The following is a 24,945-nucleotide window of genomic DNA, read 5'->3' as shown; positions in this document are numbered from 1 at the left end:
TATGCTAAAGCTATTAAATAGCAGTCCCAAACTTTGTGTTAATACAATGTTGGTATGAGCCACCACAGTCATTTTGTCACGAATTCAGCCTCTGTGGCTCCCTCCGCTCACCACCAGAGGGCACCATCACCTGAGTACTAACTCTTTGGACTTCATTTCCCCCCCAGGGCCATGCACAGACATTTTGAGGGGCAGTGGCCTAACCCAAAAAAGGGGCACTAAGGGGGTGGTTGCTTGTTAACACAAATTATCCAATTATTACAAAATATACAATTAAAAGAGATTTTTTTTACATTTTTATATTTACCTGTTCCATTTACAGCAACACTTTTTTATTTGGTACCATGTCCTGAAAGATCTTGATAACCTAATTTTTTATGATTCACAATTACACATTGGTGATAATAACAGAAAATATTTACCGTTTTACATTTTGGTATTTACCTTTTCCTTTTACAGCAAAACCTTTCTATTTGGTACCATGTCCTGAAAGATCTTAAAGGTCCCATTGCATGGATTATTTTATTATTTTAGAATGTTTCCTGGGGTGCCCTTATAATGTTAGTATGTTAGTATGTTTTTTAGATCAAAGGTTGTTATAATTTAGAAATAAAAGGCACATTTCCTAGCCTGATTTTAGCCTCTGATTTGAATGCTCTGTTTGAAGGGGTGTGACACCATCATTAATTTCATAATGAGTTTTGGCAAGTGTCCAGATAAACTCGCGCTGTGTGATTGACAGCTTGGGCGATTGGAAAGGGATTGTTCTTCAGTATATATATTAATCACAGTTTAAGCAGGATTATTTTCATCCTACTAAGAGAAACGACGTGAAGTTGATTGTTTAGTCACTGGCTTGATTTACTGATGCATAAAGAGTATTGAACGACTTTGAGAGAAAGATTATCTGTCTGAACTTGAACAATTACACATCAGAAATTTACAACCCACTGGTTCTTCAGAGGCTCGGATGAAGGAACTAAACAAATATTTTTGTGTATCCAAACACTGAGAAACTGCCATGCTACGCTCATTTGCAAGCCATGATGTCTCTCGAGGAAAAAACAGTATCGTGCTCGCACAGCTCATTTTCTCATGGGCGGGCCAAATTCTCTTTGCGGGCAAAGAAGAGAAAGGGGAGGTAACCTTTCCCCTTATGACGACATAAGGGGAAGATTTCTAGATTCATTTTCTCAAAAATACCCAGGGCTTGGTTTACACCCATCAAAACGTCTAGCCACTGGGGGACCATAGGTTTGTTATAGTTATTTGTATTAGATCTGATCGAGAGTAGGCTACTATAATTTGATTAGACAAGCAGCTAATTCTAAGAACGTGGATATGTTGTACAAGTTGTTAGCACTAGTAGAAGACTGTTGTGGAAAAATGAATCTTTTCTATATTTTATTTTCAATAATTTAACAAATGAATGCCATACATTCATTTGTCTGTATTTTGAGTTTCTTTTATGATGATGGTACAGTTGCAAGGGTGTGTGTGAGACTTCAGAGGTGGAAAGATTCCCGGGGGTAGGGGAGCCACAGGGGTTCCCCTGTTTCTTTTGTTTGGTGGGGGCTGTAAGAAATAGCTTTGAGGAGAACATTATAAAACTGCCAGCCAAACACCTCTGAGGGGTCTCACTCCGCCTGCAGCTGGACTGTGGATGGACTGGGAACATTCTTGCAAGATCTATCTTTTAAGGACAATTTGAATCATGATGTCTCTTATGCCTGATGCTGTTTTGTTAGTTATTTGTTTTTGCCTCAACAAAGACCAAGAGCAAAACATTACCGACATACAAAAAAAAAAAAAAAAACAACAACAACAAATGACTAATTTTGCAGATTCAACCACTGTACTGCATAGCCTACCTTTTAATGCGATAGCTTTTGTGAACTGTCGTGTTCACTCTCAGTTTCAAGAGAGCGCCGCAGACACTTATACTGTGAGTGATGCTGCGGAGCAAGCGGGAAAACCTGGAGCAGATTAGCGGAATCAGCGAAATGCTTTGATCGGAGCGAAGCGGTGGGGGTGGGGAAGAGGGGCACCTCAGTCGATGAGGGCAGAGGGGCAGTGGCTCTATCCACCGGGACACCCCCCTGTGCACGGCCCTGCCCCGTACCTGTGGCTGATTTCACTCACAGGTGTTTTCCATTGACTCTGAACTATTTAAACTGTTCTCCCAGCTTCCTCATTGCGAAGACTTGTCTTGCCATGCAAACATTACCGAGCGTTTATTCCATGTGTGATTTCCCGTGTATGACCTGGACTGGTTACTGGACTCTGATTCTTTGCCGCCTGCCTATTCTGATTCCATCTGCCTTGTCGTTTGATTATCGTGTGTGTTTGCCGCCTGCCCTGATCTTCAGCCTGAACTCTGACTTTGATTCTGCCTTATCTACATTGTGTTTGAAGCCCGTGATTGAACTCTGCCTGTTTGACTCGCATTCTGTTTTAATAAAGCTGCATATGGATCCTCACGAAACAGACTCCTCGTTACACATTTAAAACTATAAAAAATAACACAAAATGAAAATAAAGTGGCATTTTGGGGTTAATATGGAAACGGCATGGTGAATACACGATACTAACAAGAACTGTTAATGAAACATGGAAACTTCTCCTGGTGATTAGAATGAAAATCATCCTGCATGCAAATCCTTCTCAGCTAACACACGACGTACCAGTAACGTGATTTATTGGTATTTTACTTTTATTTCGTGACTTACTAATTTACCACGGAACGACGTTGCATGCTTGTAGTTTCTTTTGCACTTTATATACAGTGCTGACATGACAGGAAAGTCCGTTTTTCTGAGGTGAAAGACTTTATTTCAGCGTACACTTACGTCACTGCCTGGTAGTTCCTATTGTGCTGGGTTTTCTGAAGTAGTCGTGATTCGCCTCTCATAACATAACATGCTCTAAACACATGATTCGATTAATTGTGCAGCCCTAATTAATATGTACAGTAGATAGTGTACAATATATCTTTGGTGTAAGCCCCATCCGGTGGTTCAGCGACAGATTCCAGCTTGAGCCGTCATATCCTGCCGGCGGTAGAAGGCAGCGGTGAGGAGTCTCCCTGAAGAGGAACATTTACATCTTACTATATTATTAAACCCACCACCAGAAGGACACAGGAAGACTCCTCACACCAGGCAAGGGTTGGACACTAGCAGTCGACCTTGGGAAGCAGCTCCATTTTCCCAGGGAGATAGTGGAAACGTCTTTGCGTCCAGACCTTGTGTTGTGGTCTGCTGCTTGCAAGACTGTCCTGATGGTGGAGCTTACAGTCCCATGGGAAGGAGGACTTGAAGCTGCCCATGAGCGGAAGCGGGCCAAATATGTTGAGCTGGCTGCAGAGTGCAGGGAGGCTGGTTGGAGAGCAGTCATATACCCTGTGGAGGTGGGGTGTCGGGGGTTTGTGGGCTCCTCAACCTCTCGTCTGCTCCACAACATGGGTGCAACAGGCATAAGGCACCGGAAAGCCATGAAAGAGCTGGCAGAAGAGGCTGAAAGTGGCAGTTTCTGGCTGTGGCTGAGAAGGAAGGCAAAGAGTTGGGGTCCAGTCTCCACCTAGGGCATCAGCAGGGGGTGGCAGGGAGAAATCCCTGCCATCGCTCCGCCACCATGAGATGTACTGGGGTTAAAGGAGCGAAACATCCGTGAATGGTGGTCCCCAGCTGATGACCCATAAATGCCCTCTGTAGTGTTCCCAAACACGTACACCTTAAGTACACCTTAATCTCTTAGGCACCGGGGGAGGTGCGACAGGCAGAAATGCTCAGCAGGTTTCACCATCTACCTGTATGTTAAACTAATATCTGGTTTTCCAGTGACTGCTGTGAAAGTGCAGTTGGCAGCCAGGAAAGACTGGCTGACAGCAGGAAAGTCTGCACTGGGAGTGGAAGGCTAGTCACCCAATCCACTTGTCCCCTTGGGGACACCCCTGACCTGACTACGAAAACGAACAAAGAAAAACAACCCGGCGGCCCTCCGAGAGGCGGGATGGAAGAAGGGCCAAATCGGACGGATTTCTCGGCAACGACTGGATCGAACATGGACAATGAGACTAAGAGGTTGAGGAAATGCAGGTGTGGGTGGGAGAAAAAGACCACGTTTAGAGGATTACGGATCCATCAGGGAAAGATGAAGTGTGGAGAAGAGAGTCTCCAGCAGCGTTGCACTGCAGCACAATCTGCAGGTAAGACAAGTGGACCCCAGAGCCAGGCCACACACCACAGTGCTGAGGGATCCACAGCTGAGGAGAGGGAGCAGGAAGTAGAGGGAGGAGATCTAATTGTGGAGAGTAATCCTGTTGAAGGCGGTCTAGCGGAGAGCACAGCGATTGGGCCTGACAACCAAGGGCCAGTCCGTAGAGGGGAAAGAAGAGAACCAGGGCGGAGACAAGCGATCAAGTGGCCAAAGGCCAAGGAAGTGGCAGAGTGGCAACATCTGGATGCGGAACTCAGTACCATTCTGGAACACTCACTCCGTGGCGATGTTGAGGCCAAGCTCAATTTCATCGGAGACATCTTGTATGAGGAGTGTAGAGGCAGGTTCGGAACAATCTCGGGGAAGAAATGCGCAGGCCTAAGGCTGAAAGGAAGGAGGGAACAACAGATCGAGCAGCTGGTGAAGAGGCGGCGGCAGCTCCGAAAGCAGTGGAGGAAAGCAGAGGAAGAGGAGAAGGAAGGTCTGAAGCTACTGTGGAAGGAGGTGAAGGAAAGTCTGGCCAGCTTGCGAAGAGCTGAGCGCATTCGTAAGCGCAGAAAACGAAAGGAGAAAGAGAGGAGTGATTTCTTCAAGAATCCCTTCAAACATGCAAGGCAGCTGCTGGAGGATAGGAGGAGCGGGAAGTTGGAAACAACAAAGGATGAGCTGGAACGGCACTTCAGTCAGCAGTTCAGCGATGCTGGTAGACTGACTCCACTGGGCTCCCCGGGGTATGTCCCCCGCCCAGCCCCCCCAGCCGTGCCCTTTAATACTGCACCCCCTAAACTCAGTGAGGTCGCAGACATCGTTCGGAGGGCAAGAGGAGCCTCAGCACCAGGCCCCAATGGGATACCCTACAAGCTGTACAAGCATTGTCCCGGTGTGCAGAGGATCCTGTGGAAACTCCTAGGAACAGCATGGAAGAAAGCAGTTGTTCCTGTAGAGTGGCGGAGAGCCCTGTCTGTCCTCATTCCCAAGGAGCAAGATTCAAAGGATATCGACCAGTTTAGGAACATAGCCCTTCTAAACGTAGAAGGAAAGATATTCTTTTCCATCATGGCCAAGAGGATGACCTCGTTTCTTACGTGCAATGGGTTTATAGATACCAGCTGCCAGAAGGCTGGCATACCAGGCTTTCCAGGGTGTGTTGAACATTCCTCAGTAATATGGGAACAGATTCAGAGGGCAAAGAGGGAGAAGGGCGATCTGCATGTCGTCTGGTTAGATCTTGCCAACGCCTATGGGTCTGTCCCCCACCAACTTATCAAATTCGCCCTGGACTTCTTCTATATCCCTGATCCCTGTAAAGGAATGATATCCAGATACTTTGAGGACATCCAGATATGCTGCATACATGAAAACTTCACCACAAAGTGGCAACGACTTGAAGTTGGCATTGCCATGGGGTGTTCAATCTCCCCCATTTTGTTTGTAGCAGCGTTTGAGATCATCCTCATTGGGGCAAGGCAGGTGGTTGGAGGAGTGAAGTTGCCATCAGGCCAAAGGCTACCTCCACTGAGAGGGTACATGGATGACGTTACCACCATACTCCAGACAGCTCCATGCACTGTGAGACTGCTTAAGAGGTTTGATGAACTCGTGGAGTGGGCAAGAATGAGGATCAAGCCCTCAAAGTCACGAAGCTTGTCCCTTCAGAAAGGGGTCAGTAGTGACCGCACCATCTTTAGCGCTGGCGGTGAGGAAATCCCCTTGTTGTCTAGCCAGCCGGTTCGGAGCCTCGGCCGAATCTACTCTGCAGATCTCACGGACAAACAGATGGGGAACGTGGTGAAGAAGCAGCTGGCAGATGGCCTCACCAGGATCAACCGCAGTCAGCTCCCAGGCAAATACAAGGTTTGGTGTTACCAATTCACGCTGTACCAGAGGATAATGTGGCCACTCAAGATGAGCGAAATTCCCTCCTCCACAGTGAGCAAGTTGGATAGCTTGGCAAACTCGTACATCAGGAAATGGCTCGGGCTACCAAGATGCCTTTCTGATGTAGGCCTCTTTGGCAAGACCAAGCTCCAGCTGCCCCTGCGTTCCATCAGCGGAGGATATAAGCAGGAGAAGGTGCGGCTGATCATGGAGCTAAGAGAGTCCACAGATCATCTGGTGAGAGCTGCGGACGTCCAGGTGTTAACCGGGAGAAAATGGAAGGCCAAGGAGGAGGTTGACCTGGCAATAAGTAGGCTGCAACACAGGGAGGTGGTTGGCAGAGTACAGGATGGCCGGACAGGCCTCGGTTGGGGACAGGCCCCCCTCTTCTGGTCGAACGCATCCAAAGAGGAGCGGAAGGCCATGGTGGCAGCAGAGGTGATGAGAGCTGAACACGAGAGACTTACCATCAAAGCAGTGTCCCAGGGCCAGCAGGGAGGCTGGCTGTCGTGGGAAGGCCTTCTAGACAGAAAGCTGGCTTGGTCTGACGTGTGGAAGATGCCACAGGCCAGGCTAAGTTTTCTCGTCAGAGCAGCATATGACACCTTACCCTGCCCCCGCAACCTCCACCGATGGTTTGGCAACGAGGAATCTTGCCTCTTATGTAACACTGCCAACGCGAGCTTCCAACACATCATGTCTGGCTGCAAGACAGCATTGACACAAGGGCGCTACAGGTGGAGGCATGACCTGGTGCTGAAGAAGCTTGCTGAGGTAGTGGAGATATGCAGGCAGGAAGCGAATAGCAGGCCCCCGGCCCTAACCGCACATTCCATCCAGTTCGCGAGGGCTGGGGAGAGGGTGAACACCCACCACCAGAAGGACACAGGAAGACTCCTCACACCAGGCAAGGGTTGGACACTAGCAGTCGACCTTGGGAAGCAGCTCCATTTTCCCAGGGAGATAGTGGAAACGTCTTTGCGTCCAGACCTTGTGTTGTGGTCTGCTGCTTGCAAGACTGTCCTGATGGTGGAGCTTACAGTCCCATGGGAAGGAGGACTTGAAGCTGCCCATGAGCGGAAGCGGGCCAAATATGTTGAGCTGGCTGCAGAGTGCAGGGAGGCTGGTTGGAGAGCAGTCATATACCCTGTGGAGGTGGGGTGTCGGGGGGTTTGTGGGCTCCTCAACCTCTCGTCTGCTCCACAACATGGGTGCAACAGGCATAAGGCACCGGAAAGCCATGAAAGAGCTGGCAGAAGAGGCTGAAAGTGGCAGTTTCTGGCTGTGGCTGAGAAGGAAGGCAAAGAGTTGGGGTCCAGTCTCCACCTAGGGCATCAGCAGGGGGTGGCAGGGAGAAATCCCTGCCATCGCTCCGCCACCATGAGATGTACTGGGGTTAAAGGAGCGAAACATCCGTGAATGGTGGTCCCCAGCTGATGACCCATAAATGCCCTCTGTAGTGTTCCCAAACACGTACACCTTAAGTACACCTTAATCTCTTAGGCACCGGGGGAGGTGCGACAGGCAGAAATGCTCAGCAGGTTTCACCATCTACCTGTATGTTAAACTTAAAACTAACAGTTAAATAAACCGGACGAACTACAAACCAGACAACAGATGCAGGATACAGTGAAGAGGGTTTTAAATTACAAATGTTTGCTGTAAATCAACTTGTCTTGTAATGCTTGTGCAAACAGACCCTTGTAAAAGCTTGAGCATCGCCTCAAAATGTGTGTGTGCAGCTGAAAAGAGGGAAGTGGTGTGTGTTTCACCTGAACCAGGGCTGTCACCATATCAGATTTATCACTACATGATTATCATGGCCAAAATAACACACAATTAGAATATATCACCATATCTATGGAAATCTTGAAAAAAATAATAATAATGCTATCAGTCAAATTCATCTTTACTTTGTTTATTTTGTGTTATTTTTGAAAAAGAAGAATCACTCCATCACACACAAAAGGAACAATTACACTTAATGCGACCGGTTTGAAATAATGGCAACACTTTATCACAAGTATACAGTAACACAGCGCTTATAAATCATTTTCAAACTATTACCTTATAGTTAATGAATAGTATATAATAATATATAAGCTGTAGTTAATATATTAAGAGACTATATACAAATAGCAAATTCTTGGTTCACTGTAATTAACCAAGTATTATTGTTTAATTAGCTCTTATGTAAAGAGTTAGATAATGCTTTGTTAACAACGTATTAAGTAAGGGTTAATGCCCGACGAGGTGTTCATTAATACCTGACAATGGACACCTCGAAGGGCATTAACCCGCTTATACCATGGTCACTTACGAAAGAAAGAAATATTTAATCAATTAATAATATTTTAATGTGTTTTAGAGTAAAAATCGTGAGGGTTTTTATTTATTAAGTCGAGCGCACTATTTAATATCTCCCGTATGCAGGCGTTGCCAAGCAACGTGGCCACAGCGACCCGACCGCAGCCGTTGATCAGTGAGTTTGAGCCAGCGCAATCATTTAGAACTGTCATCAGGCAAATTGACGGGACGCGTTTCCTAGGTGTCCATTATCACTTTTTAATGGACACCCTGCAGCCAATCAGAATCGAGTATTCACCCAGACCATGGTATAACCATAAATAGTTCTCACTCTAGATTAGGTGACGGAGAATCAGAAAATGTCATTAAGTGCTTTAATACAGCCTTTATTGGACATTAATTACATTAATATTAAGAGTTCCTTAAAACTCCTTAACACACACACACACACACACACACACACACACACACACACACACACTCTCTCTCTCTCTCTTTCTCACACACACACACACACACACACACACGAGGGCTGGATACGATATGTACTGCAATTTTTAAGAATTGCGTTTCTACAATATTGCGATTCGATATTGCAATGTATTTCTTTTTTTTTACACTAGACTATGGGTAAAAGTTAAATCATACACTTATACAGACTATACATGATGTATAAGATGAGTCATATTTACAAATTCAATTCATCAGGTCTTTCTGAGTTTTATGTTTCATGTTTTAACAGTCACTTGTCGCCACCTAGTGGCAGAATAATGTAATAGATAAATGCGTTATTTTAAGCGCCAAGTTTCTATCAAAGGCTGATTTACTCTATTTTGATCGCTATCGTAGACATCAATGTTTATATTTGCACTTTTAACTTTTATCCCAGTACTTCTATGATAATTTGAACTATTGTATCACAGAAATAATGATACTATTATGAGGTTTTAAAGACCTTTTGTGAAGCTGTTTCATGACAACTCTCTCTGGGTCAGCGGCAGCGCCAACACAGATTTGAATGTTGCGATATGATTTTGTCAAAGGTTTAATAGACAAATTGAGAGATCGTGTGGGTGTTTGAATGGAGATCACAGTATTTTAAAGATGAATCGTGCAGTTCTACTGTCTTATCTCTCTCTCAGCATATGAGTAGCGCGAGGGCTTTTCAGTGCTTTCAGTCTTCCACACGTCCACTTGAAAGGGATATTACGTCACTCAACACTCATATGGTGCGTTCATGTCATCTTGTAAATACTGAGGGTCTCTGGAGTATGGTTGTAATGTAATGACAATGACGATGGCTGTTGTTAATGTTTTTTTTTTTTTTTTTTCTGTTATGTTCTACAAGCATTTAATAAAAAAAATAATTAATTAAAAAAATGTCATCTTGTAAAGATTGTATTTACGAGTTGAACGCACATGAACGCCTCCACAATAGTCGCTTTTCCTCCGTCGGGCCGAACGGTTCTTATAATGGTAATGAATCCTCAGCTGAACCGTGCTGGTAGAATCCGTGAAGTAAAGTCTCCAGGATTGGTCACTTGTCTGTTGCCTGGCTGCCAGTTTCTCTGTAGCTGGTTAAGCGCTCTTTAAGCAAAGTAAACAAAGCAATAATAAAATTAAAAGCAATAGCTGATCATTCTCCATAACGCGATCGCTATTCACATCTCATATCATCAGTAAACCGCCGCGTTACCAAGGCAACGACTGACGCGTTTGCATTACATTCCAAAGAGCGGCTGCTGTCAAACCCACAGTGGAGAATGAAGCCGTAACTGCACCAGCTGACCCGGATCGGCACGGAATGGAACGGTTACGCAATGAGAACCGTTCGGCCCGACAGTGCAAAAGCGGCTAATGTCGTAAATACGAGTGGGAAGCTCTGGATTTTCTATAAACCCTTATCTTATCTTTTTGCCACATATAACAACAATAATTATTACCGCCGCTAGCGTAGCTAGCGAAAGCGATCATATAGGGATTGTCAAAGTTTTTTTTTTTTTTTTTTCCTGTCATCTACTGAATTTTTCGTCAACGATACCAGGGACACCGAAACACTGGAGAACATGAAATTTGGTGGGCATGTAGCCCCACTAGACTTTTACGGAAAAATTTCGTTTGGTCCCCGGGGGCCACTCCCCCCCCGCACTGGGCCCCCCGAAACCCAAACAATGCAGTTTTTTCTAAATAACTACCTGAACCGTGGCACCGAGGATGAAGAAATTTTTATGGTATGTTGGTCTTAAGGGCCCACATCAACCTAGCCCATAATCACTCATTTGTGATTTGCGCCCCTTCCCATAAAAAATGAAAATGCAATATTATTCTGCTTTCATCGCCCCTATCTTCAGTTGAGATGTTCAGAACTGCACCATATTTCATGTGTATGATTAACTTGACATCCTCTGGGGGTATGCTAAGTTTCGTAGAATTTCATCCATGGGGGGGGGGGGGGGTATAAAATAAATTCATTTATCTGCACATTTAGTGACTGTACACTCATCGGCCTGTAGATGGTGCTGTTGAGCGAAGGGTTGCTGGTTTAGGATGATACTGTCACACACACACACACACATGCAGGAATACAAACAAACGCAAGCATGCACACACACTGACATCCACACGCACAGACACACACACACACAGACACACACATACACAAACACACACACATACACACACAGACAGACATGCACATACTACTACTTTTTTTAGGTATCAGCCATATACCCGATTTACCAATACCCAATGTGTTATGCTTGGGCAGTATACTAATGAGGTGGGTGGGACATGTTTCAAGCCATGTTAGATCACATCCTGAGAGTCTACGCTTTCAGAAAATATATAGTTTATATAGTTGAATCAGTTTTCTCTTCATGGTACAGACCAAAATGTATTATGTGTACACTTTCTTCACCTAAATCCATAAAATCCCAACACACTCAGCACACAGTGAACACACAGTGAGGTGAAGCACACACTAATCTCGGCGCAGTGAGCTGCCTGCAACAACAGCGGCGCTCGGGGAGCAGTGAGGGGTTAGGTGCCTTGCTCAAGGGCACTTCAGTCGCTTTTTACTGTTAACCACTGTTATGGATGTGACGTTTTCACATTATGGATGTTAAGTGTCTAAACTAATGACTTTTGATATAAAACTTAAATAGTAATGGTAAATAATTACAAAACTCTAAATTATCCATGATCCACAGGAATACTCCAGACAGTCTTTTAAAATATACAACTTATATACATAAACACGCAATACAGCCAAATTGCTCCACGTCATTTATTTTTGTGGAAAGCCAGTGCAGGCCTGAGCGGCGGTCATATTTTGTACCGCCATGCGGTACATCTAGTGTTCCTTAAAATGCTTACAAATACATTAAGCACACACTCACACATACACACACACTTACACATTTACACGTTCCTTAAAATGTTTACAAATACATTAAGCATTAAAGCACATTCACACTCACACACACACACACTCACACACACGTTGGGTTTCCATGTTTTATGGGGATTTTCCATAGAAATAATGATTTTTATACTGTATAAACTGTATATTGAATCCCCTAATCCTAACTGATGTAGTTTAACAACTTGTTTCTAATGAATATTTGTATATATTTCATATTGACAGCATTATGTTATTTATTTTTTAAGTGTCATGTTTATCTCTGGATATAGGCTTAATGTGTGTCATTGTTCTCTACAGGTTGGAGGAGTGTGGTGTCACAGATGAAGGTTGTGCTGCTCTGGCTTCAGCTCTGAGATTAAACCCCTCACACCTGAGAAAACTGAGGCTGTCTGGGAATAAACTAGGAGACTCAGGAGTGAAGCTGTTTTCTGCTGGACTGGCGAATCCTCACTGTAAACTGGAGACACTGTGGTAAGATCATCTATACCATAAAGACTCGGAGTAAATAAGGATTAATATGAACAGTAGATAGTGTATACAATATATCTTTGGTGTAAGCCCCATCCGGTGGTTCAGAGACAGATTCCAGCTTGAGCCGTCAGATCCTGCCGGCGGGAGAAGGCAGCGGTGAGGAGTCTCCCTGAAGAGGAACATTTACATCTTACTATATTATTAAAACTAACAGTTAAATAAACCGGACAAACTACAAACCAGACAACAGATGCAGGATACAGTGAAGAGGTTTTTTAAATTACAAATGTTTGCTGTAAATCAACTTGTCTTGTAATGCTTGTGCAAACAGACCCTTGTAAAAGCTTGAGCATTGCCTCAAAATGTGTGTGTGCAGCTGAAAAGAGGGAAGTGGTGTGTGTTTCACCTGAACCAGGGCTGTCACCATATCAGATTTATCACTACATGATTATCATGGCCAAAATAACACACAATTACAATGTATCACCATATCTATGGAAATCTTGAAAAAAATAATAATAATGCTATCAGTCAAATTCATCTTTACTTTGTTTATTTTGTGTTATTTTTGAAAAAGAAGAATCACTCCATCACACACAAAAGGAACAATTACACTTAATGCGACCGGTTTGAAATAATGGCAACACTTTATCACAAGTATACAGTAACACAGCGCTTATAAATCATTTTCAAACTATTAGTTTATAGTTAAAGGGACTGTATGTAGGAATTTCTCCCATCTAGTGGTGAAATTGTATTTTGCATTCAAACGAATAATGCTCTCCAGCGCCTCACTTTTTCAAATGCTCCTCACTTTTTCAAATGCGCGTTGCATCTACGGTAGCCGTTATGTACCAAAAAGCGATGACAGTTTTTCTTTGGGTGAACAGGTTTGTTATTTAAAACAAACTGAAACTTGAAACAACGAAAAAAAGATTGTTACAGTTATCAATTATTATGAATTATTTTTATTTTATCATATGTCATTTTACAAAAGGACATTTTACAAACCTACGTTTTGTGCATGTGCTCCTGCATGCACTTTTTCAGTCAGAACACAGCAATCAGAGGACGCGCTGAAAACTGTAATGCTGTTCTCTTCCTTCATAACTCGTACTGAGAAGGTTTGAGTTGCAGAGGAATTTGTGACTGTTTCACCTGTTCAACCACATCAAAGTTTCTTAATTAGTAAGTCCGTGCTTTTTCTCTTTTTTTTTCTTATGTGCTGAAGGGCCGCTGTGCCTTGGTGAAACGGTGTTTGTACGTGCAAGAGCTTTTTTCCAAAACGCCATAAACCTAAAAAGCTGCCTCAAAGATCCACCAAAAGTAATGATTATGAATATGTAAAATATTGCAATAAGACATTTTAATTGTTTATTAATTTCTGTGTCGGCTGCAAAGATGAAGTTGACAATACGCTATTGACACTCAAGTTGACAATACGCTATTGACACTCAAATATAGATTTGAGTGTCATCAGCATAACAATGGAATTAGTTTCCATTGTTATGCTGATGACACTCAAATCTATATTTCATCACGGCCAGATGAAAACGCTAAATTATCCAAATTGACAGAGTGTGTTAAAGATATAAAAGATTGGATGACGCGCAATTTTCTTTTATTAAATCCAGACAAGACAGAGGTAATACTTATCGGTTCAAAAAACCACCCACAAAACCTCTCACAATACAACTTTAACATAGTAGGATGTCCTGTTACTTCATCCTCTACAGTAAAAGACCTGGGTGTTATACTTGACTTCAACCTGTCTTTTGAAAATCATATTTCATATGTTACAAGAACAGCCTTTTTCCACCTTAGAAACATTGCTAAGCTACGTAATATGCTATCAGTTTCTGACGCAGAAAAGTTAGTTTATGCATTCATGACCTCGAGACTAGATTACTGTAATGCTTTATTAGCTGGTTGTCCTGCATCCTCAATAAACAAGCTACAGTTAGTCCATAATGCTGCCGCTAGAGTTCTAACTAGATCAAGAAAATATGATCATATAACACCAATTTTATCATCACTACATTGGTTACCTATAAAGTCCCGTATTAATTACAAGGTATTGCTACTGACTTATAAAGCCCTAAACGGCTTAGCTCCAGTCTATTTAACCGATCTTCTATCGCCCTATAATCCATCGCGCTCTTTAAGGTCACTAAATTCGAGGCTTTTGGTCATACCTAGGATATCCAGATCCACCAAAGGAGGGAGAGCATTTTCACATTTAGCACCAAAACTCTGGAATAGCCTTCCTGATACTGTTCGTTGCTCAGACTCGCTCTCCCAGTTTAAAACTAGATTAAAGACGCATCTCTTCAGCCAGGCATTCATATAATACTTTTAATCTTACAGTTAAATCCGGTCTCTAGTTCATAAACGCCAGAGGAGAACTGGCCCCGACTGAGCCTGGGTTCTCCCAAGGTTTTTTTTTTTTCTCCATTAGGTCACCTGATGGAGTTTTTCGGTTCCTTGCCACTGTTGCCTTTGGCTTGCTCAGTTGGGGATATTTGGGGATATTTAATTTAACTAATCAATCAACGATACTATTGATCAGCATTACCAAACATGGACGTTCCACTAGAAACAAACATTGATGTATTGTTTTAATTTATTACTGTGAAGCTGCTTTGATACAACCTATGTTGTGAAAAGCGCTATATAAATAAACTTGACTTGACTCGTGATCTTCGCAGTAGGCTAGTGAACGCACCAGAGAAATGCACATTTATTAGGCTACATAGTTTTATTTATTTTATTTTTTTTGGATGGTTTTGTTTAGAACCAGCTTTCTGTAAATATATTTCACATTTTTTAGACCTGTGAGGCGAGTAGGCTACGGTCCGGTTCATGATGATCTCCAGTTCAAGCACCTTATGTTGTGATTGCTAGCCTATATTTACTTTTTATGTATTAAATCCAGGAAATTGGTTAATGAAAAATGTATTAAAATTAAGATACAATTAATACAAAACGAAATTCGTTTTAAAGAAAGAATTTGTACTTTCTGTTTTGAGATCTCTGTGAAACTTTGAAAGTCTTTTAGTGCTGCTTTCAGAGCGCTCGCGTCCATAATGGAGAACTGTCACGTAATATTGTTTTTTCCTCATAAATGCGAACACGAAAAATAAAAGACAAGACTTTTTTAAAAAGACAACCCATCAATTTAAAAAAAAAAAAAAAAAAAAAAAAGATGGATTAATAGCGTTTTGGAAATAATTTTTTTTTACTTTGAATTTATCATCAACATTGTTGTTTGATTTAATAATCACTGTTGCAAGAGGTGCCTAGTTCTGTTTTTTTTTTTTTTTTTTGTAAGTGGAAAAATAGGGCTACCTCAGATTCTGTTTAGTTAGCTCCTTTATTGTTTTTTTCTATAGCCTACAATAATAGGTCAAATGCAGCAAGTCAAAAGACCAACTGGACCTTCTTTGCCAGTTTGCACACATTTCTTTGAAGGATGGCAAAAATATCTTCTGAATATCGATATCGAGATAGGCTATTGGAAAAAAATATTGAGATATTCATTTTTGTCAATATCTCCCACCCCTAGCTGCTATTCATCAAAGAGCCTGTATAACTTTTAACTATAAATGTTCTACTGTCTATATAAGAAAGTAAACAAACAAGCAATGAAAAAAAAAAAGCTTGTAATTAAGATCGTAACATTGACTTACCTGTCGAGAAGAAAGCAGGCAACTTCAGGGTCTCTTTTGAAAGCTTTCTCCTGCATTAGCTATCCTGACATTAACCCTTGTTTTTGTAATCTCCGGTCACGTTCCTTTTACGGTCTATTTTGGACTTTTTTGACGACGAGGACTTCTTATCCTGTGACTCAGCATATGTATAAATGAACGATGTATAAATAACCGTGCAGTGCAGCCTTTTAAACTTGCCGGGGCAGTGACAAGCGCCTCTCTCTGCTCTGCGCCTCCGCTTCTGCTGGCTTCAGTCACGTGACGCTGGTTCTGAACGAAAACGCGTTGTGGAAACGCGTTGGCCTAGTACTTTTTGTCCCTCTCTGCTATTATAGTTTTTCAAGATGGCGGAACTACATGGAAGCCTCCGTGGACCTACCCGTCCCATGTATATAAAGATAATAAATTCTTCGTTTACGAGGATTAGTCTGATCATTGGCATAGGTATTTGTACACCATTGAGGGCATATTTATGAATAAAAATATTGATTTTAGATAATAAAATACCTAAAAAGCTACACATAGTCCCTTTAATGAATAGTAAATAATAATATATAAGATGTAGTTAATGTATTAAGAGACTATATACAAATAGCAAATTCTTGGTTCACTGTCACTGTAATTAACCAAGTATTATTGTTTAATTAGCTCTTATGTAAAGAGTTAGATAATGCTTTGTTAACAACGTATTAACCATAAATAGTTCTCACTCTAGATTAGGTCACGGAGAATCAGAAAATGTCATTAAGTGCTTTAATACAGCCTTTATTGGACATTAATTACATTAATATTAAGAGTTCCTTAAAATGTTTACAAATACATCAAGCACACACACACACACACACACACTCTCTCTCTCTCAAACTCACACACACACACACACGAGGGCTGGATACGATATGTACAACAATTTTTAAGAATTGCGTTTCTACAATATTGCGATTCGATATTGCAATGTATTTCTTTTTTTTTACACTAGACTATGGGTAAAAGTTAAATCATACTCTTATACAGACTGTACATGGTGTATAAGATGAGTCATATTTACAAATTCAATTCATCACATCTTTCTGAGTTTTATTTCAGAAGCATCATACAGTGCTACATTCTCTTGATTAAATAATTCAATTACAAATACATGTTTTAACAGTCACTTGTCGCCACCTAGTGGCGGAATAATGTAATCGATAAATGCGTTATTTTAGGCGCCAAGTTTCTATCAAAGGCTGATTTACTCTATTTTGATCGCTATCGTTGACATCAATGTTTATATTTGCACTTTAAACTTTTATCCCAGTACTTCTGTGATAATTTGAGCTATTGTATCACAGAAATAATGATACTATTATGAGGTTTTAAAGATCTTTTGTGAAGCTGTTTCATGACAACTCTCTCTGGGTCAGCGGCAGCGCCAACACAGATTTAGTTAGTTTATTTTATTTCATCAGGGACAATGTGCAAAAAACATTAATTAAAGATGCTTTGCACCAGATTTAGCTTGAGCTAGTTTCCATCTGCAGTCCCCGATTTAAAATGTTGCGATATGATTTTGTCAAAGGTTTAATAGACAGACAAATTGAAAGATCGTGTGGGTGTTTGAATGGAGATCACAGTATTTTAAAGATGAATCGTGCAGCTCTACTGTCTTATCTCTCTCTCAGCATATGAGTAGTGCGAGGGCTTTTCAGTGCTTTCAGTCTCACGTCTCTTCCACGCGTCCACTTGAAAGGGATATTACGTCACTCAACACTCATATGGTGCGTTCATGTCATCTCGTAAAGATTGTATTTATGAGTTGAACGCACATGAACGCCTCCACAATAGTCGCTTTTCCTCCGTCGGGCCGAACGGTTCTTATAATGGTAATGAATCCTCAGCCGAACCGTGCTGGTAGAATCCGTGAAGTAAAGTCTCCAGGATTGGTCACTTGTCTGTTGCCTGGCTGCCAGTTTCTCTGTAGCTGGTTAAGCGCGCTCTTTGAGTGAAGTAATCAAAGCAATAATAAAATTAAAAGCAATAGCTGATCATTCTCCATAACGCGATCGCTATTCACATCTCATATCATCAGTAAACCGCCGCGTTACCAAGGCAACGACTGACGCATTTGCATTACATTCCAAAGAGCGGCTGCTGTCAAACCCACAGTGGAGAATGAAGCCGTAACTGCACCAGCTGACCCGGATCGGCACGGAATGGAACGGTTACGCAATGAGAACCGTTCGGCCCGACAGTGCAAAAGCGGCTAATGTCGTAAATACGAGTGGGAAGCTCTGGATTTTCTATAAACCCTTATCTTATCTTTTTGCCACATATAACAACAATAATTATCTATAAGCATAGCAATTATTATTCAATAAGAGACAATAAAGAACTAAATGAAAGTTTGAAAGTTTATTAACTTAACTAAAATTATACATTTATAACTATACAAATAATTACGTGCTGCATTCAGTTAGGGGTGTGACGATAACCGCATCACCGCAATATCGCGTTGATGAGATGCCTACCGCGGTGTGAGGTCATCACCGCACGTTTTTTTTTTTTTTTTTGCTGAAAGTTACAGGAGTGCATATGGTGTGTGATATGAACTATAAACACATTAATATTTTGCTTATAATTTACTGTATTCTGCGAGTCCCATGTTCAAGGGCTTCTGGAGAAAAAAAAACGCTTCCTGTGCAAGGGAGGGAGTCGAGGGACAGTCCGTTAAACATAGCCTATGGGGGATTTATTTTTTTGTGTGTGTCTGATTATTATTAATTAACTGCTAGGTTTTGTGATGTTTACAGATAATGTTCAATTAAATACAAACAAACACAGGAATAAAAGACAAGCATAACATAAACAGTTGGAGTTAGATTTTAATTGCAAGTAGCGATCTCTCTTATATGGTATAGGAAATAACAGTTGACGGCGCTAGCCGAATGATTCAAAAAATAGCCACGAATCTAGTGTCTAAGCCAAATACTGTGTCGCCTTTGAGGCAGGTGACAATTAAGGGGAAGCCGGTGAATTTGGACAAGGCGCACAAAAGTATCCGTCTCGCGAGGAAATACCACTAACCAATAACTAGACCACATCTTAGAAAAATTAACCATCCTGTGGCGTTTGCAGGACTTAAGTGCAGCACACCTACCTTAGGTCGGCGACACACTGGCTGCGTGGCGTGTCCGTTTTTATTTCGGCTCCCATGTTAACAGGTTAGAGCTTGAGAGCGTGAGACGCGCTTCTCAGTTGCGGCACGAGCCGCGCTGAAAACGCGTGCATGCCAGAAATAGAACCAACGCCTATTTTTCACGCGACACGCAAGCCTGTTGGAAGCGTTTCCTGGCAAAATAGAATAGGAAAAGATGTTTGTATGTCATTTTGACATGAATACATATTAATAAATTACATTTTGATGTTTGAAAGTTAAGGTTTTGACATAAATGTAGATATAAATGTAATTAAAAAAATATTATCGATTTTCAAATATTGGACCTGTCAATACAGAACGAAATATTCTGTAGCCTATTTTGCCGTCAATACTGCCGAGTGCCGACGCTGTCTTTGCTGCTATATATTTAATTTTTAACATTAAGTAGCCTAGGCCTTCCACAACTCTCTCCCCATATGTGGAATATATCACCAATGAGGCTTATATGTCACCTAGCAGCAGCAGCGCTGTTTCTGGTGTGCAAAGACATAGAAAAAGACACGCAACTGACACGCAACAGAAACGCCACACTCACACCACACAGCCAGTGTGTCGCCGGCCTTAAGACTACCTAAATAATAGTTAATTATTAATATTTACAATTTAATATAAATGTTAATTTGTTTATTTTTTTAATAAAGAATACTGCTTTATGATTATTCATTTCCATTGTCATTTACAAGCTACATGCGGTCTTGATCGCGTCTGCAGTGTGTGATGCGGCCGCGGGTGATTTTTTTTTTGGGGGGGGGGGGGGATGTCGGTTAACCGCCAAACCGCGATATTTGTTGCTTCTTCACCGCGGTAAGAAAAAATCCCATACCGTCACAGCCCTACATTCAGTACAACACCATTCTTTGATCAGATCTTTGAAAATAAGCCGTCGTGCTAAATCGTGTTTAATAGACAGCATGACCAGACCATTTAGTCTTTCCTGAGACAGTGTTCACTAAAACATTGACAGGATCATTGAATCAGTGATTTGAACTCGGTTATCCAAATCATCTAGACTGGTTTATTAATGGGTTTCTCCTATTCACTGCAATGAACCGACTCAAATGATAAATTCACGAATCGCACATCATTACAAATGTATACCTATGACTAGAACGAAATCATGAACTTTGATCGATTCCTCACAGAAATTGGCTCAGAGGCTTCAGAAAGCCTAAATATATACATCACTGGACTAGTTTTATTGTCGCTTGGTGATTTTCCATTTCTGAATAACCCGCGAACGAACACACACACTTGGCACACACTATAATGAATACCCGTTCTTTATAGTGTGCTTCCTAAAAGATTATTTTACAAAGTAAATGCCAAAATCATCCAAGAAATTATGAAGTTCTGCTGGACCCTTAGAATCATCCCAATCCTCCCCTGCTAACACACACACACACACACACACACACACACACACACACACACACACACACACACACAAATGTTTCTCAAAATGCTTACAAATACATTAATCACACACACACACACACACACACACACACACACACACACATATGCTCCTTAAAATGTTTACAAATACATTAATCACACACACACACACGTTCCTTAAAATGTTTACAAATACATTAAGCATTAAAGCACACACACACTCACACACACGTTGGGTTTCCATGTTTTGTGGGGATTTTCCATAGAAATAATGATTTTTATATTGTACAAACTGTATATTGAATCTCCTAATCCTAACTGTTTTACTTTAACAACTTGTTTCTAATGAATATTTGTATATATTTCATATTGACAGCATTATGTTATTTATTTTTTAAGTGTCATGTTTATCTCTGGATATAGGCTTAATGTGTGTCATTGTTCTCTACAGGTTGAAGGATTGTGGTGTCACAGATGAAGGTTGTGCTCCTCTGGCTTCAGCTCTGAGATCAAACCCCTCACACCTGAGAGAACTGGATCTGTCTAAGAATAAACTAGGAGACTCAGGAGTGAAGCTGTTCTCTGCTGGACTGGCGAATCCTCACTGTAAACTGGAGACACTGTGGTAAGATCATCTCTACCATAAAGACTCAGAGTAAATAAGGATTAATATGTACAGTAGATAGTGTATACAATATATCTTTGGTGTAAGCCCCATCCGGTGGTTCAGCGACAGATTCCAGCTTGAGCCATCAGATCCTGCCGGCGGTAGAAGGCAGCGGTGAGGAGTCTCCCTGAAGAGGAACATTTACATCTTACTATATTATTACAACTAACAGTTAAATAAACCGGACAAACTACAAACCAGACAACAGATGCAGGATACAGTGAAGAGGGTTTTTAAATTACAAATGTTTGCTGTAAATCAACTTGTCTTGTAATGCTTGTGCAAACAGACCCTTGTAAAAGCTTGAGCATTGCCTCAAAATGTGTGTGTGCAGCTGAAAAGAGGGAAGTGGTGTGTGTTTCACCTGAACCAGGGCTGTCACCATATCAGATTTATCACTACATGATTATCATGGCCAAAATAACACACAATAACAATATATCACCATATCTATGTAAAATCTTGAAAATAATAATAATAATGCTATCAGTCAAATTCATCTTTACTTTGTTTATTTTGTTATTTTTGAAAAAGAAGAATCACTCCATCACACACAAAAGGAACAATTACACTTAATGCGACCGGTTTGAAATAATGGCAACACTTTATCACAAGTATACAGTAACACAGCGCTTATAAATCATTTTCAAACTATTAGTTTATAGTTAATGAATAGTTTATAATGATATATAATCTGTAGTTAATATATTAAGAGACTATATACAAATAGCAAATTCTTGGTTCACTGTCACTGTAATTAACCAAGTATTATTGTTTAATTAGCTCTTATGTAAAGAGTTAGATAATGCTTTGTTAACAACGTATTAACCATAAATAGTTCTCACTCTAGATTAGGTCACGGAGAATCAGAAAATGTCATTAAGTGCTTTAATACAGCCTTTATTGGACATTAATTACATTAATATTAAGAGTTCCTTAAAATGTTTACAAATACATTAAGCACACACACACACACACACACACACACACACACACACACACACACATACACACACACACACACACACATACACACACACACACACTCACTCACACACACACTAGGGCTGGATACGATATGTACTGCAATTTTTAAGAATTGCGTTTCTACAATATTGCGATTCGATATTGTAATGTATTTCTTTCTTTTTTACACTAGACTATGGGTAAAAGTTAAATCATACTCTTATACAGACTGTACATGATGTATAAGATGAGTCATATTTACAAATTCAATTCATCAGGTCTTTCTGAGTTTTATTTCAGAAGCATCATACAGTACTACATTCTCTTGATTAAATTACAAATACATGTTTTAACAGTCAGTTGTCGCCACCTAGTGGCGGAATAATGTAATAGATAAATGCGTTATTTTAGGCGCCAAGTTTCTATCAAAGGCTGATTTACTCTATTTTGATCGCTATCGTAGACATCAATGTTTATATTTGAACTTTAAACTTTTATCCCAGTACTTCTATGATAATTTGAACTATTGTATCACAGAAATAATGATACTATTATGAGGTTTTGAAGACCTTTTGTGAAGCTGTTTCATGACAACTCTCTCTGGGTCAGCGGCAGCGCCAACACAGATTTGAATGTTGCGATATGATTTTGTCAAAGGTTTAATAGACAGTTGAAAGATCGTGTGGGTGTTTGAATGGAGATCACAGTATTTTAAAGATGAATTGTGAAGCTCTACTGTCTTATCTCTCTCTCAGCATATGAGTAGCGCGATGGCTTTTCAGTGCATTCAGTCTCACGTCTCTTCCACGCGTCCACTTGAAAAGGATATTACGTCACTCAACACTCATATGGTGCGTTCATGTCATCTTGTAAAGATTGTATTTACGAGTTGAACACACATGAACGCCTCCACAATTGTCGCTTTTCCTCCGTCGGGCCGAACGGTTCTTATAATGGTAATGAATCCTCAGCCGAACCGTGCTGGTAGAATCCGTGAAGTAAAGTCGACCAAGTCTATTCTTTGATCAGATCTTTGAAAATAAGCCGTCGTGCTAAATCGTGTTTAATAGACAGCATGACCAGACCATTTAGTCTTTCCTGAGACAGTGTTCACTAAAACATTGACAGGATCATTGAGTCAGTGATTTGAACTCGGTAAACCAAATCAGTTCTGTTCATGAATGAATCATCTAGACTGGTTTTATTAACGGGTTTCTCCTGTTCACTGCAATGAACCAACTCAAATGATTCATTCACGAATCGCACATCATTACAAATGTACACCTATGACTAGAACGAAATCATGAATTTTGATCGATTCCTCACAGAAATTGGCTCAGAGGCTTCAGAAAGCCTAAATATATACATCACTGGACTAGTTTTATTGTCGCTTGGTGATTTTCTGTTTCCGCACTGCGTCGTTTCTTGGAGTTCTGCTGGAACCTTACAATCGTCCCAATCCTCCCCTGCTAACACACACACACACACACACACAAATGTTCCTCAAAATGCTTAAAAATACATTAATCACACACACACACACACACACACACACGCTCCTTAAAATGTTTACAATAATGTTCCTTAAAATGCTTACAGATACATTAAGCACACACACACACACACGCACGTTCCTTAAAATGTTTACAAATACATTAAGCATTAAAGCACATTCACACACACGTTGAGTTTCCATGTTTTATGGGGATTTTCCGTAGAAATAATGATTTTTATACTGTACAAACTGTATATTGAATCTCCTAATCCTAACTGTTTTAATTTAACAACTTGTTTCTAATGAATATTTGTATATATTTCATATTGACAGCATTATGGTATTTATTTTTTAAGTGTCATGTTTATCTCTGGATATAGGCTTAATGTGTGTCATTGTTCTCTACAGGTTGAGGGATTGTGGTGTCACAGATGAAGGTTGTGCTGCTCTGGCTTCAGCTCTGAGATCAAACCCCTCACACCTGAGATATCTGTATCTGTCTGAGAATAAACTAGGAGACTCAGGAGTGAAGCTGTTAAAGAATCTGGAGGATGATCCACATTATAAACTGGAGACACTATGGTAAGAATAGTTTTTAACGATTTTCATCATCATATTTTCATTTAAAGTTCAAATGGCTGATTTACTCACTAGAAATATAAGTAAATTGGACCAGGTTCAGTAACACCACGTGTGTGTGTGAATATGTTGTCTGAGATCATCAGAGTCTTAAATTCAGCTTCAGTTTCTGCAGGTCTCTGAACTCTAAACTGTTTAATGTGAGTTTAATTCTGCTCATACTGTTGTGACTGATATTATGCGACTAATATTAATGTTATTTTCAGCTTTTCCCCTTTAACTGTCTCTATAGGCATCTTTACACAGCCGAGTTAAGGCTGCTCTAAAGCGGCTCTGTGTCTGCTCAAAGTTCTGTGTAAAGACACAATAAAAGCATAAAAGCAAACTTAAAATATGACGGGTCTGACCCACCTCAGCCCCTAGTATCAAAGATGACTCTGATATTGTTTTGGTCAGGGCTGGCCCGCGGAATAGGCAAATGCTAGGGGCGCCACTCATCCATAGGGGCGCCAAAATGAGTGAAAGAGTGAATTATTATTATAATTTTTTTAATAATACTATTTTAAAACCATTAATTCGAAATACTACCAAATAAAGAAAAAAAGAAAAAACCTCCACAAAAACGTAACTAAGTCCCCC

The 24,945-nt window shown here is 40.9% G+C and overlaps 1 protein-coding gene across 5 annotated transcripts in view; it reads left to right on the top strand.

Annotated features, from left to right (window-relative positions):
- Positions 1-24,945, top strand: part of LOC307159019 (NLR family CARD domain-containing protein 3-like) — a 66,023-nt gene that overhangs the window by 37,808 nt on the left and 3,270 nt on the right. For 4 of the 5 annotated variants that reach the window (XM_079872111.1, XM_079872113.1, XM_079872110.1 and 1 more), the window contains 3 exons: positions 12,125-12,298; positions 21,051-21,224; positions 24,136-24,309. In XM_079872111.1, the coding sequence (XP_079728237.1) occupies positions 12,125-12,298; positions 21,051-21,224; positions 24,136-24,309 (522 nt within the window). The remainder of the gene's footprint in view (positions 1-12,124; positions 12,299-21,050; positions 21,225-24,135; positions 24,310-24,945) is intronic. The other variant, XM_079872114.1, reaches the window with a different exon arrangement.

This window comes from Squalius cephalus, assembly GCF_949319135.1.
Source record: "Squalius cephalus genome assembly, chromosome: 5".
NCBI classification, from domain to species: Eukaryota; Metazoa; Chordata; class Actinopteri; order Cypriniformes; family Leuciscidae; genus Squalius; species Squalius cephalus.
This window is presented reverse-complemented; position numbering and strand designations above follow the sequence as displayed.